The sequence below is a fragment of the Xenopus laevis genome, chromosome 5S (genome assembly GCF_017654675.1).
Source record: "Xenopus laevis strain J_2021 chromosome 5S, Xenopus_laevis_v10.1, whole genome shotgun sequence".
NCBI classification, from domain to species: domain Eukaryota; kingdom Metazoa; phylum Chordata; class Amphibia; order Anura; family Pipidae; genus Xenopus; species Xenopus laevis.
In genome coordinates this window covers 53,280,616-53,294,433 of record NC_054380.1, presented here as the reverse complement: position 1 = coordinate 53,294,433, position 13,818 = coordinate 53,280,616, and the positions used below count along the sequence as shown (strand labels likewise).

Genomic DNA, 13,818 nt, shown 5'->3' with positions numbered 1-13,818 from the left:
ACAAGGACTCCAAGGTCCTTTTCCATAATGGATTTGCCTAGTGCAGTCCCATTAAGGGTATAAGTGGCTTGGATATTTTTACATCCCAGGTGCATGACTTTACATTTATCAACATTGAATCTCATTTGCCACTTAGCTGCCCAGATTGCCAGTTTGTCAAGATCATGTTGCAAGGATGTCACATCCTGGATGGTATTAATTGGGCTGGATAATTTTGTGTCATCTGCAAACACTGATACATTACTTACAACACCCTCCCCTAAGTCATTAATGAACAAGTTAAATAAAAGTGGACCCAATACTGAGCCCTGGGGGACCCCACTAAGAACCTTACTCCAAGTAGAGAATGTCCCATTAACAACCACCCTCTGTACCCGATCCTGTAGCCAGTTTCCTATCCACTTGCAAACGACTTCATTAAGCCCAACAGACCTTAGTTTAGAAAGCAGTCGTTTGTGGGGCACAGTATCAAACGCTTTGGCAAAATCCAAATAGATCACATCTACTGCCCCCCCACTATCCAGAATCTTACTTACCACATCATAAAATGCAATCAAATTCGTCTGACATGACCTATCCTTCATAAAGCCATGCTGATTGCTGCTCATAATGCCATTCATTAGGACAAAATTTTGAATGTGATCCCTTAACAAGCCTTCAAATAATTTGCCCACCACAGATGTCAAGCTTACTGGCCTATAATTGCCAGGCTGAGATCGTAATCCCTTTTTAAATATTGGAATAACATCAGCTTTCTCCAATCCAAAGGCACCATACCAGATGACAGTGAATCTGAGAAAATCAGAAATAAGGGCTGGTCTAAAACTGAACTAAGCTCTCTTAGAACCCGGGGGTGTATGCCATCAGGACCTGTAGCCTTGTTTACATTAATTTGTATTAAAGCTTTTTGAATCATATCCTGAGTCAGCCACTGACTAGATTGAGCTGAACCATTCGTGCAGTTATTAAGTGAGCCTGTGAACCCAGACTCCTCTATTGTATACACTGAAGAAAAGAACTGATTTAACACATTTGCCTTATCTGTATCTGTTACAACCATACTGGTACCATTACTTAATGGAGCAACACTCTCAACCTGCATCTTTTTACTATTAATATATTTAAAAAACTTTTTAGGGTTAGTTTTCACCTCCACCGCAATTAACTCTTCATTTCTTTTCTTAGCCTTCCGGATTGCTGATTTACAACATTTATTACAGTGTTTATATTCATTAATGCAGCTTCTGTCCCTACAGATTTGTAGTTTTTAAATGCCTTTCTCTTCTTTCCCATTAACTTCTTTACCTCTGTATTAAGCCACACAGGATGATTCTTAGAGCTTCTACGTTTAGACTTTAAGGGAATAAATTGAGAACAGTAATGATTTAATATCATTTTAAAGGACAACCATTTCTGTTCTGTGTTTTTAGCTGAAAACCTAATGCCCCAATCAATGCTCTGTAGGGCAGCCCTCAAGGCACTAAAATTAGCTTTTGCAAAATTCATGGTTTTTGTTGCCCCAGTATATTTTTGTTTTTTGCACCAGACATTAAAAGATATAACATTATGGTCACTATTACCCAGGGGTTCAATGACTTGCACATTTGCTATAAGTTCTGGGTCATTTGAGATCACTAAATCAAGAATAGCATTTTTTCTGGTAGGCTCCTCAACAACCTGTGCTAAAAAATTGTCATGCAATAAGTTTATAAACTTGATCCCATTAACTGATCTAGCAGTACCGTTGCTCCAGTCAATATCTGGGTAATTAAAATCCCCCATTATCATTACTTTACCTAAACTAGCAGCCTTTTCTATTTGCATTAGGAGCTTTGTCTCTTCCTCCTCACTTACATTAGGGGGTCTATAGCATACGCCTACAATTAATTTGCTGGATTCTTTACAATTGGTGAAGAACTCCACCCATACGACTTCTGGCCCCTCATTTTCTAACATAACCTCCTCCTTTATATAAGCTTTTAAATCCTGCCTAACATACAGACATACCCCTCCTCCTTTTCTATTGCCTCTATCCCTCCGAAACAAAGTATAGCCACTGATATTTACTGCCCAGTCATGCGACTCATTCAGCCATGTTTCGGCCACACCAATCACATCATATTTTCCTTCCATCACCAGCAGCTCTCCCATTTTACCAGTCATACTTCTTGCATTTGTAAACATACATTTAATACTGGCACCATATTGAACATATGACATGTGGTCCTCCCTATCCTTAACAGTATCCCCAGCCAAATCTCCTCCCCCATTTTCCCTTTCTTTGCCCACTATCTCATCTAACCTGTCTACCACTGAATCTTTTACTGAACCCTCCCCCCCCACACCTAGTTTAAAATCTCCTCCAACCCTCTAGCCATCTTCTCTCCCAAAACAGCTGCCCCATCATCATTGAGGTGCAGCCCATCCCTAGCAAAGAGCCTGTAGCCGACTGAAAAATCAGCCCAGTTCTCCAAAAACCCAAAGCCCTCCTCCCTACACCAATTTTTCAGCCACGCATTAATCTCCCTACGCTCCCGCTGTCTCCTTAGCGTTGCTCGTGGCTCAGGTAATATCTCTGAGAAAATTACCTTGGAAGTCCTCGCCCTCAGCTTTGAACCTAGTTTTTTAAAATCATTTTTGAGGACTTCACCACCTCCTCTAACTTTGTCATTGGTACCTATGTGTACCAAGACCGCTGGGTCTTCCCCAGCCCCTCCCAATAATCTGTCCACTCGTTCCACCACATGCCGAACCCTAGCACCAGGCAAGTGACTCAAGTGGAGCAGTAATAGGTAAACCTCCACCTGGCAGTTTGGTCTGTGTTGGTTGTCCTTGACCGCAGCAGAAGGCAAAACCTTACGGAAAGCATATGGGGCATTTTATTACCCATGGGAAATCACAATCCCTGAAGGTGACAAGACACTTTTCATAAAAATACACGGTTAATGTATTGCATGTGCCTCCGGAGCTAGTCCTTATGATCTTCAACGCATGCTCTGGCATGCTCCATTTCAGCAAAGAGACATGAAGAGGAGGGCAAGGGGCAGAAGATGGAGCCTGTAAACTCCACTGCACTGTTCTGTATTTTTATCTCAGAAGCAGTTTTGTAGTACAATCTGCATAGAAAGAAAGTTGAGGGGCTTTTGTACATAGGAAGGGTTTCGTTTTAAGGTGCACTATTGACAGATGTTTAGTGGAAAAAAATCTGTTTCCTCATCCCTTTAAACAGCATCCTTTGATGCTTAGTAAAAAAAAAAGTACTGGTGATTTGCTGATCCTTTCTCTAAGATCCAATACTTCCTCAATCTAGACAAAGCCTTTAAAGCTGGCAAAAAAAATAGATATTCTGACAAATGACCCTGATTGAAGCTTTACTCAGATATCAATAAAAGAGACACTGACAACAGAAATTAAACATTTTTACATCTATCACAACATTGACTTTGCACCCTATTTAAAATGTTGCCATCAAAGTATTTGCCTGATGTTTTAACATTACCCCTGGTCCCCTATATTCCTCTATGAGGGGCTGCAATACTTATGCAGCAGTAGTCGGTAAGCATTAGAATCTCTAGAAAAAATTACATGTTGGAATTACATGTCAAAATTCTAATAAAATATTTTTTTCTACTTCAGTGTTCTGCTACTACTACTTTATGATATTTGGATATTTTACAGGTAGTGATGGGTGAATTTGAAACCTTTCGGTGAAAATTAATGGAAAGGTGAAAAATGTAGCAAATGCATTGAAGTCCATGGGTGACAATTTTTTTTTGACACAACAAAATTTTCACTTTCAGTCTATGGATGTCTTTTTCTCAGCAAAACCTAGAGAAAATTTCGCTCATCACTACTTACAGGTGACCTCAGCAGGGAGCACCTTGCCAGATATTAATGTTATTTGGAATGTACCACCAAATACTTTTGTTTAGTGAGAAGGGATAGTCAGTTTGGCAAAACAGTCAGATTTAGAAACAGTAACAACATACCTATCAATGAAAATGGGCTATAGGCACAATTTGGCTCAGGAGATCTAGAAATGGTGGTACCAAAAGTCCTAGCACAATTAAGTAAGGAAGAAGCGGCTAAAATGGTCTCGTGTTTATATTCACTTCTCCTGAAATCCACTGCTTCGCCTTTTCAGTCAGCCTATAAGCAATGGCAGGTAGACATGCCCGGTCTGAGTGAAGACCAGTGGGAAGAGACAACGGGCAGACTCTACCAATTCTTGATTAGCTCAAGAGACAGGTTAATACAATACAAATTTCTAATGTGGATATATCTCACTCCTAACAGGCTTCACAAAATAGGAAGACTATCCATTCCCACGTGTAAAAGATGTGGGGTGGCAGATGGAACCTTTTGGCACATGGTATGGTCGTGCCCCGTTATTTCCAGATATTGGTCCGATATCACACTGTATATTGTTGAGGTCCTGTCCCTGCCCCCACTACAAATCCCCGAAATATGCCTACTGGGTGTAGTTGACGACATGGTGCCACTCAGTAGTACCAGGATATTACTCAGATCCCTACTTTTTTATGCCAAGAAACTAATGATCATTCACTGGATGGCCCCCCACCCTCCCCAAAGACCGGGTATGTGAACAAGATGCTCCCGTTAATTAAGTTGACATATGAAGCTAGGGGTCACCCTAACAAATTTGAGAGAATATGGGGTGTCTGGTTAGAAGCACATTTATTGACATTACCATGATGATATTGTATGTCTTGAGAAATGCAATGTCGTATGTTTTGCTCATACATATGTTGTTTTCGCTGCTGATGTACCTTTCCCTTCCCTCTTTCTTTCTGTACCCTATCCCAGTTACATTTAAAACAATAAAAAGAACACCTTTTAAAAAAAAAATGGGCTATAGGCAACTTTTGATGTGTATTAATAGTTTGAAGTTTTTTTTATGTCAGTATCACTTTAAGAAAGCTGGAAAACCCTGTTAAATAGAATATGCGTACACATTTACATTGGCAGTACATTTGTAGTATCCATCCTTTTTGTACCACTACTAGGGACTACAAATTGAACATATGCCCTTTTGTTAATCTCACCAAATAAGCAGATCTACCCATATATGACTAGACCAAAAAATACTGGTTCAAATAGGTTGAATACTAGCCTTAAACTACTCTCTTACAAAACACCTCAAAGACAGAGATAAAATTTTTTTAAATATGTCCAATAATTCATCTAGTGAATTATTGTCTGGGTGTGTTGGGGGGCAGAAGGAAAATCTTACCTCTGTCTTCCATAAATTTGTATAGCTGTTGAAGAAAGTTCTCCCTTTCTCCTGGAAAGGGTTCGATTTCTTCCTGGATTTCAAAACAAAATTTTACAGTGATAACATCATTTTCATACATATGTACAAGGAACATTTTTATTTTACAGTCAAACATTCTACAATGCCATCATTATTATTTTAAATAAATGGACTTGAATCTTGGTTAAAAATATGTGTTATGCAGCATTGCACTTCAACATGATATTTCCTCTCAAAGGGGAATGTCTGCATTGACAGGTAGGGCCTAATTTATAGAAATTACACTGTAAATCCCCCCCCCCATCTCAGTCCATAATATAGCAGTGGTTGTCCCATTATGCAAAGCTATGTGTATTATAACAAATTTAACATTTTTAAGCAAGAGCTAAATCAATATCTTGCATCCGTTTGTCAGTGTAACGGATAAGTCAGAGATACTTTCTGAGGCCCAATCACAATGTATCAAAAAAATTAAAACCTTGTAGATATAACTTAATCCCAAAAGGCTGACTGCATCCCAGATTCAGTTGACCACTAAATCCCTGCATGTTCTCTAGTACTATGGTATACGCCAGCAGTTTACAAATCTTTGTATCTGCTCATTTGAATAAACATTTATCTTAGCTGTTAAAGCCCACACAATATGTGCTCCTAATACAGGTAAACTACACAAATAGCCTGAGTCTAAGACTTTTAATAATGTCTTGTCTTTTCTAGAGATTGTTTTTAAGGAAAGCTGATGCCTGAGAAAATGAACCAGCTTCATAAAAAATAGGTAGTGATTAATACACAGGGTTTAGAAACCTGCTGTCAATGCACTTCTTAAAATGCCATAAGAGAATCTTAGAGAAAACAGGACCATAAACTAGAGATGCTCATTGTTGAAAGTAATACATTTTGAAATGGGATTATAACTGATGAAATCATGATACAAGTATCATTAACTTTATTCAGAGTTTAATCAACTTTTATTATAATACTGTATAGAAATTTAAAAACTGGCTTATTTGTCTAGATTTGCATGACTTCTCTTTCTCTACTGCCCTATTCCAGCTTTCAAATGGGATCAGTCAAAACACTATTGCTCTGAGGCTGCAATTTAATCTTATTTAATCTAATTTTATTTTAGTTTTTTATTCAGACACTCATCTTCCAGTCTCTTATTGAAATCATTACTTGGTTTCTAAAAAAAACTTTGAACCTCAGCAAACAGATAGCGTGGTGTTTCACTCTTCAGCAAGATGATTATGGAAACAGTAGAAAAACATTCTAAGGAAATCCACCCAATTTTCAGAGAAATATAAATGTAAGGAAATAAGAACTTTTTTTTGCTTACCTCTTCTTCACTAGTGCTATCATTATCATCATCTTTATTCTCCTCCCCCTCATCTTCAGTTTCACTGCTTGAGCTCTCTTCCTTTAATTCCATTATCCAATTAGCAGGAATAGTTTTACTTTTACAGAATTCCAGGGCTTGGTCTAAAGCTTTGAGTAATAATTTTAGAATGATTGATACCCACTCAATGCTGTGCATGTTATAAATTTGCCTATCCTGCAATAGAGTTGTGGTGCCTTTGGCTGATACAAAAACTAAATATACAATTTGTAGTGTAATGATTTGCTGAACTTTACTTTTCTTTACATTAGAGATTATTAGGTTGTATATGAGGGCAACTATTGCCCAGAAACACAAATGCCCCCTATTCTGGGAAATAGTGGCAGCCCTGCACATCATTTTTTGATTATAATGGGAAAAGTTGCAGTATATATCTGCTATGCCACATTATTTCTTTAAAAATACCACATACTCAAGCATCAAAATGTCATCCAGGAAAGTATTGTTCTCTAGAAAGGTTTCTAGAAGGGACTACCAAACTTTTGCATTTAAAATTAATTTACTGTAAAGTTATGTAAAGATATTTAATTCTTTTTTAAAAGTAAATGTGTTAAACCAGTACAAAAATAACACTAATTGCTAGACTGAGGTCTCCAAAGGTACTACCTAATGCATGTCATGAATACTAAACTTCAGAAACTTCATTAAATAAGTATTTTAAAACCTACCTTGCTTAAAAATATCATTCTTTGTGGAAATCTCATTAATGTCGCAAATTTCCTTTCGTGGCACAGAAGCACTATGAATTAAATACACATTTCTGAGTTACAAATTTCTAATTTTTTTTTTAAAAAAAAGGCTAAAAATACTGAACCTTTTGTATCAACCCAGTGCTACAGCACCTCATAAGAGTGAAAATCTTAAACGCCAATGATGTAAACCAGATCCCAAATTTTTCTTAGACTGTTATGGCATATCTATCTCAGTAGTGTAAAAATAAAGTGTTGAAATACACCAAACAAATACTGGCATTAACACAACAGTACACAACATATAGATCTGGTATGATGCTGTCTAATATAGGGTTTTTTTTGTTTACCTAAAAGAATTCTCATAGAATGATTTGCTCAACAATGGGGCACACCTTCCCTATCCGCAGGTAAAGATATAGGAACAAATCTGTACCATGGCCTGACTGGACTTACTGCTTTATGCCACCTTCTACAGTGCAGAATGAAAAATAGTCAACTAGTCAAGCCCAAAGACAGGAGCTCTGTGTCCCCAACTGCCCTCAAATAAAAGCAATTTATTGCAGGTACATATAAAAAATCCCTCTCTCAGTTGGACTGCTGGAGAACAGATTACAACAACAATATGCTCTTGGCATTCTATGAAAATAGGTTAGAAATAAGTTAGCTGCCTGTATACAAGTGTGGCTTTGTAGGCTGGGAGGCCACTAACTTTTCTCAACACTGACCTGTATAGGAAACCACTGAGAATCCTAACACAAGCTAGTATTCCTAAATCATCGATTTTAAACTAAACATCTATAAAATATTTATATTACATGACCCTTTAATAATCTTACTACTTACCATGAGGTATTCAAATAACTGCTGCCCTGCAGCTTACAATTTTTTAAGCTCTCCTCAGATAGTAAATCTGATTATTTGGGGGGCATGCATATAAAGGTATAAACTGGAACTTTAAGCTGCAGGCAAAAATATGCTAAACTCCTCACCTGTCATGTCTCCAGCATAAGCTTCCATTACTTTTGTTATGTACAGTATATTATTCCTTCGAAGTTAACTCTCTCTGCTGCCCATTTTGTTTTTACCACATTTGGTGGCGAAATAAGCCACCTTATTTCTGATCTAGACAGTTATTGTTCATTAAGTTTATTGCAATATCATTTCCAGTAATCTTTCAATACTTTTTGTTTAAATGTATGTAATACTTCCCAAATAATAATGATTCAGTACATTCTACAGAATTTCACCAGTATAATAATCTACCATACTAAAATAGTCAGCTTGAAATCATTTGTATGGCATGGCCCCAAAGAGGTGATCTGGTAAAATTTACCATAAAATAATCATGTTGGATACCTGAATACTTAACAGTTCAGATTCATCATTACTATTTAAATTATTCTCCATTTGCATGCAGCTGAACTAATCAGGCAGCAGAATTTTAAATAAGTTCACCCAAGTTATAATCTTATAGTAAATAGTTCCCCTGTGCATTGCACACTACATAAAATCCACAGATGAAAAACTATATACGTTACTGTATTTGCTTTAAAGGAGACATTATATATAAGGTTCATATTCAGAGATATTACTCATCCTTGCTCAAAACATGTAAAGATGGAGAAAGAAAAACTTTTGAAAGCATTTTACCTCCTAAAACTGTCATATCAGAGCTACAGAGGGAGGTTTACAGGTCAGCTAGGCTGAAATGAAGAGTGGGAGCGAGTGTCTGTTCATTCTCTCACAGAAAGTGGTCACAACAATGACTGACAGGCTGAACTCTGCGGGAAAACTCCTCACATCCCACCCTCTGTCCTGTGTGTTTCCAGCCTGCACATAACTATCTTATGCTGCTGCCTGATCATTCACTAATATAGTGAATAAAGTACCCCTATTGAGATTTCTTACCTGAAAAATCTTTTTCTCATAGGCCCGTACTGTCAGTGCAGGACGACTGGGTTAAGTTGATCCTCTCTGGAGGCAGGACAAACTAATAACTTTTCTCCAATCTCCTTCTTACTGCTGGCTCCACATCTTCCTCCAGTTTTGTACCATGGCCTGCTGGTGGAGACAGATCCTAACTGCCTAGCTAACTATACTAATGGCCGAGCAGCAAAAAATTGGCTTCCTAAAAAGGGAGGGATGCTGCACTGACATTACGGGCCAGTGAGAAAAAGATTTTTCAGGTAAGAAATCTCCTTTTCTCAGTCGGCCCTACCTGTCAGTGCAGGACGACTGGGGAAGTCCCAAAGCCGTCCAAACAGGGGGGGGGGGCTAAAAAACTGTAGTGCCAACAATCTGAACTATGAAAAAGCAGAAAATATCTATGTGCCACTGCTGCTTGTAACACCTAGAAAAAAGTGTGCAAGCATGACCAAGTGGCTGCCTTGCGAATGGCTTCTGTGGAAGCTTGATTGTGAAGGGCCCAAGAGGCACTAACCTTCCTGGTGGAGCGAACCTTTACTTTAAATGGGACTTCTTGGCCCATGGACTTATAAGCCTCAAGTATCGCTGAAACTATCCACCTAGCTAATGAGCGTTTGGATGCCTTAATGCCCTTCTTTTTATTGCTAAATAGGACAAACAGGGTCTCTGACTGCCTGAATTCAGTGGTTCTGTGAATGTAATAATTTAGTGCCCACACAGTATCCAGCGTGTGCAGCTGCTGCTCTCTGGGATTTGCTGGTTTAGGGTAGAATGATGGCAATACAATCTCTTCATTGATATGAAACTCTGAAGTGACTTTTGGTAGGTGAGATGGAATTGTCCTAAGAACAACTTTATCTAGATGGAATATCGTCCAATGTTGTTTGTGAGATAGCGCAGCTAGATCTGAGACCCTTCTGGCCGAGCAGATGGCCAAGAGGAATGCCACTTTCCAAGATATAGGGTTCGAATGGAGGCCGCTGTAGAGCCCTGAGGACAAGATTAAGATTCCAGGGAGGAACGGGGTCCTTCAGTGGTGGCTTTAATTTGTGAAGTGTTTGAAAGAATAGCTTAACCTCCGGTAGAAGCGCCCATTGCTTGTGCAGAAAAGCAGGGTGGAAATGTGTAAGCTAGTCTGCAGTTCCATTGGCAGGATAGGGCGTCCACCCTGTCTGCCTTGGGATCTTGTGTCTTCGCTAAGAATCATTGGAGCTGTGTGTTGAATCGGGATGTCATCACATCTAGGCATGGCAGGCCCCATTTGTCAACTAGCTGTTGAAAGATAGCTGGCTTTAGGCACCATTCTCCCGGGTCCAAGGTATTGTGACTTAAAAAGTCGGCTTCCCAATTTAGTACCCCCAGGAATGAATATTGCAGATATTAGGTGTCTGGTTTCTGGTTTCTGCCCAAGTCATGATCCTGGATACTTCCCACAGGGCTGTGGCACTCCTGGTTCCCCCTGATTTAGATTCCACATTTTTAGGAATTCCCATTGAACTGGTCATAAATGATACTTTGCAAAGTGTACGCCTTCTATACTGACCGCCATCAGGCCAAGCAGTTGGAGAACATCGTGTACTGATGACTGTGGCTGCTGGATAACCTCTTGAGCCGCTTGTTGAAGGGTGACTGCCTTTGATGTTGGTAGGAATACTCTTTTTATGCTTGGATTGATGTGCATGCCCAGGAATTCTATGGACTGTGTTGGTAGTAGGATGCTTTTTGCGTGGTTTATGAGTCAGCCATGGCATGGCAGTGATAGCAGGCATTCTTCTGTATTATATTTTGCAACCTCTTCGGAGTCTGCCATGACTATGAGATCGTCTAAGTATGCCGCTACATGTATATCTTTGATTCTGAGTTGCGCTAGCAAGGCCCCCAGGACTTTGGTAAAGACCCTGGGTGCGGACATTAGGTCAAATGGGAGAGCTTGGAATTGGAAGTGCAGCTGCCCCAATGCAAATCTCAGAAACCTTTGGTGACTCGGATTGATGGGAATATGTAAGTATGCATCTTTTATGTCGATTTTGGACATAAATATGCCTGATTTTGGGATCGTATCTGATGAATTTGTTGAGTGGAAACAGGTTGAGTACTGGGCTAAATCCGCTGTCTTTTTTTGGTACTAAAGAGTGGTTGGAGTAAAATCCGTGAAATCGTGACTGCGGGGGCACTGGAGCAATGACTTTGTTGTTGAGTACAGTTCCTATAATAGTCGTAAGGGCTTGTTTTTTGGATAGGTTGGAAAGAATTGCTGATGTTGTAAATCTGCGCTCTGGCGGTTTTCTGACAAAGGGAATGCTGTAGCCCTGATTTAAAATTTCTAGTACCCATTTGTCTGATATGGAATTTTGCCAAATGTGGTTGAAACCGCTCAACCGTCCCCCTACCGGAGACGTTGTGCTGCCAGAGTCAGGAATCCTGACTTTTTACTGGCGTATGTTTGTGGGTGATCTTGGTCTGGTTCTGTCATTGGTGCCTTGTACCTCCTATTAGGTTGCGTGTGTGGTAGGGGTCTGAAGCTTTTCTGCTGACGATTAGAAGAAGACGACAAAGTCCAAGATCTGTGTTGGAAATTGCGTCTGTGAAAATCTCGTCTGGGGCGTCTACCATGAGGTAAGAAAGCCCCTTTGCCATCCGTGACGTCTAAAATTATTTGTGTGAGTTCTGGTCCAAAAAGTTGTGTACCAGTAAACTTTAGTGACGTTAACGTGTGTTTTGATGCAGTGGCGCTTGACCACTGACGTAGTCAAAGTGCTCTACAAGCAGATATGGAAGCTGCTGAGGCCTTGGCTGCTAGCTTTGCTGTGTCCAACGCTGCCTCACCTAAAAATTAAAGGCAGATCTGATTTTTTCTAATTCTTCAGTAAATTGTTCTGAAAATGTAGGGTTTTTTTTTAATTAATCCCTGGCACCAAAATTTTGCTGTTTTGCCCACTGTGGTAGTCGCAGCGGCGGGTCTTGAAATAGCTGCTGTGTTTTGAAAGTCTCGCACAGTCTAACTTTTTGTCCATTGGGTCTTTAAGAAATCCAGCGTCCTCTGCTGGTAAGGTAGTGTTCCTAGCTAATCTGACAATAGCCGGGTCCACCTTGGGAATTTTGTCCCAGTGTTAGTAATCCTCTGGCAAAGGATATGTATTGAAAAATCTATTAGGAATATTCCACCATGCGCGTTTGTCAGATGGCGTGTGCCAGAATCTTCTGCCAGAAGCAATGTTGAGCGGAAGTGCTGTGAAGTCACTGAAGCACGAAACCCAGTCGTGAAATTAAGGACACAGATCTTAGCCTGCGTACCTTTGTGCTACATTTGCAGTTTGCGCACTATATGTAGTGCAATCTTGGGCTCAACCCAGGATACTCGGGGAGCGCACTATGCTGTTAACACGCTGAAGGCTTATGCCAGTGGTGCAATCAATATCTGGGGCTCAACCTGGGACAACCCAGGAGCACACTATGACAATTACCTGTAAGCAGTTTCAGTGGGATTAGGTGGATGAAATCTGTCCATTCAGCCACTGTTGCAGTAAAGGGAGCACTCGCCTGGGGCTCAAAATAGGGAAGATCCCCTATGTCTGGGAGCACGCTTAAGGGGTCAACCAACCAGTGACCATATCCATATCCATGTGTCACATTCCTATAGTGAATAAAGATGTATAAAAATAATAAATCAATAAAATAAATAAAAATTTATTCAGAGAAATGAAAAGTTGCTGCCTCCAAGGCAGGACAAACTGAAAAAACTGGAGGAAGCGGTAGAGCCAGCAGTAAGGAGATTGGAGAAAAGTTATTACAGTTTGTCCTGCCTCCAGAGAGGATCAACTTTACCCAGTCGTCCTGCACTGACAGGTAGGGCAGACTGAGAAAAGGCTATTTTAAGTCATCGAGGAGTTCCATGACCATACAAAAGCACGAGGCCAACTTCTTATAATTCTTTAAGTGGGTCATGTGACAAAAATGACATCACTACTCACTGTTTATAACTGATGACATCACTAGCCACTATTTATAAGGATATCATTTACAAGATAGTCATGGCTTTTGTGTATTATAACAATATATACCTTAAATGTTTAACATAAAGCAATAGATGTGAAGGTTAATACAAACAGTAATAGTAATATTTTCTTTTATTTAAAGTACAACAGTATGCTCCTGTGTTCCACAGCAAATAGGCATCAGTCACAAATGTACATGCCCAGCTGGACATAATCTATAGTCCATAATACATTGTTATACACTGTGTAACTCTCAGCCACTATTACATTATAAACGGTAAACAGTGTACATTTACTGTTATGATATTCCATAACAGCAGCTTTAGGTTTGTTTTCCTGCATATTGATATATGATCAGGTGCAGGGAGTTGCCACTGTTCTGGACAATTTATGTTTAATTGCAGGGAGTTGCAAGGGAATAAATGCAGCTGTTCTGGGACCATTTATGACCATGTGCTGGGAGTTGCAAGGTAAAATGCAGTTGTTCGGGAACAAGTTATGCTTAGGTGCAGGGAGTTACAAGGAAATGAATAC

General features: G+C 39.6%; 1 protein-coding gene across 8 annotated transcripts in view; it reads right to left on the bottom strand.

Moving 5' to 3' along the window:
* The window catches only part of arid4b.S (AT-rich interaction domain 4B S homeolog), a 215,084-nt gene that overhangs the window by 57,481 nt on the left and 143,785 nt on the right, over positions 1–13,818 (bottom strand). For 7 of the 8 annotated variants that reach the window (XM_041564562.1, XM_041564558.1, XM_041564560.1 and 4 more), the window contains 3 exons: positions 7,340–7,410; positions 6,612–6,760; positions 5,255–5,327 (listed from right to left, as the gene is read on the bottom strand). In XM_041564562.1, coding sequence (XP_041420496.1) covers positions 5,255–5,327; positions 6,612–6,760; positions 7,340–7,410 — 293 coding nt within the window. Of the gene's footprint in view, positions 1–5,254; positions 5,328–6,611; positions 6,761–7,339; positions 7,411–12,753; positions 12,918–13,818 lie in introns of those variants that run through there. The other variant, XM_018241599.2, reaches the window with a different exon arrangement.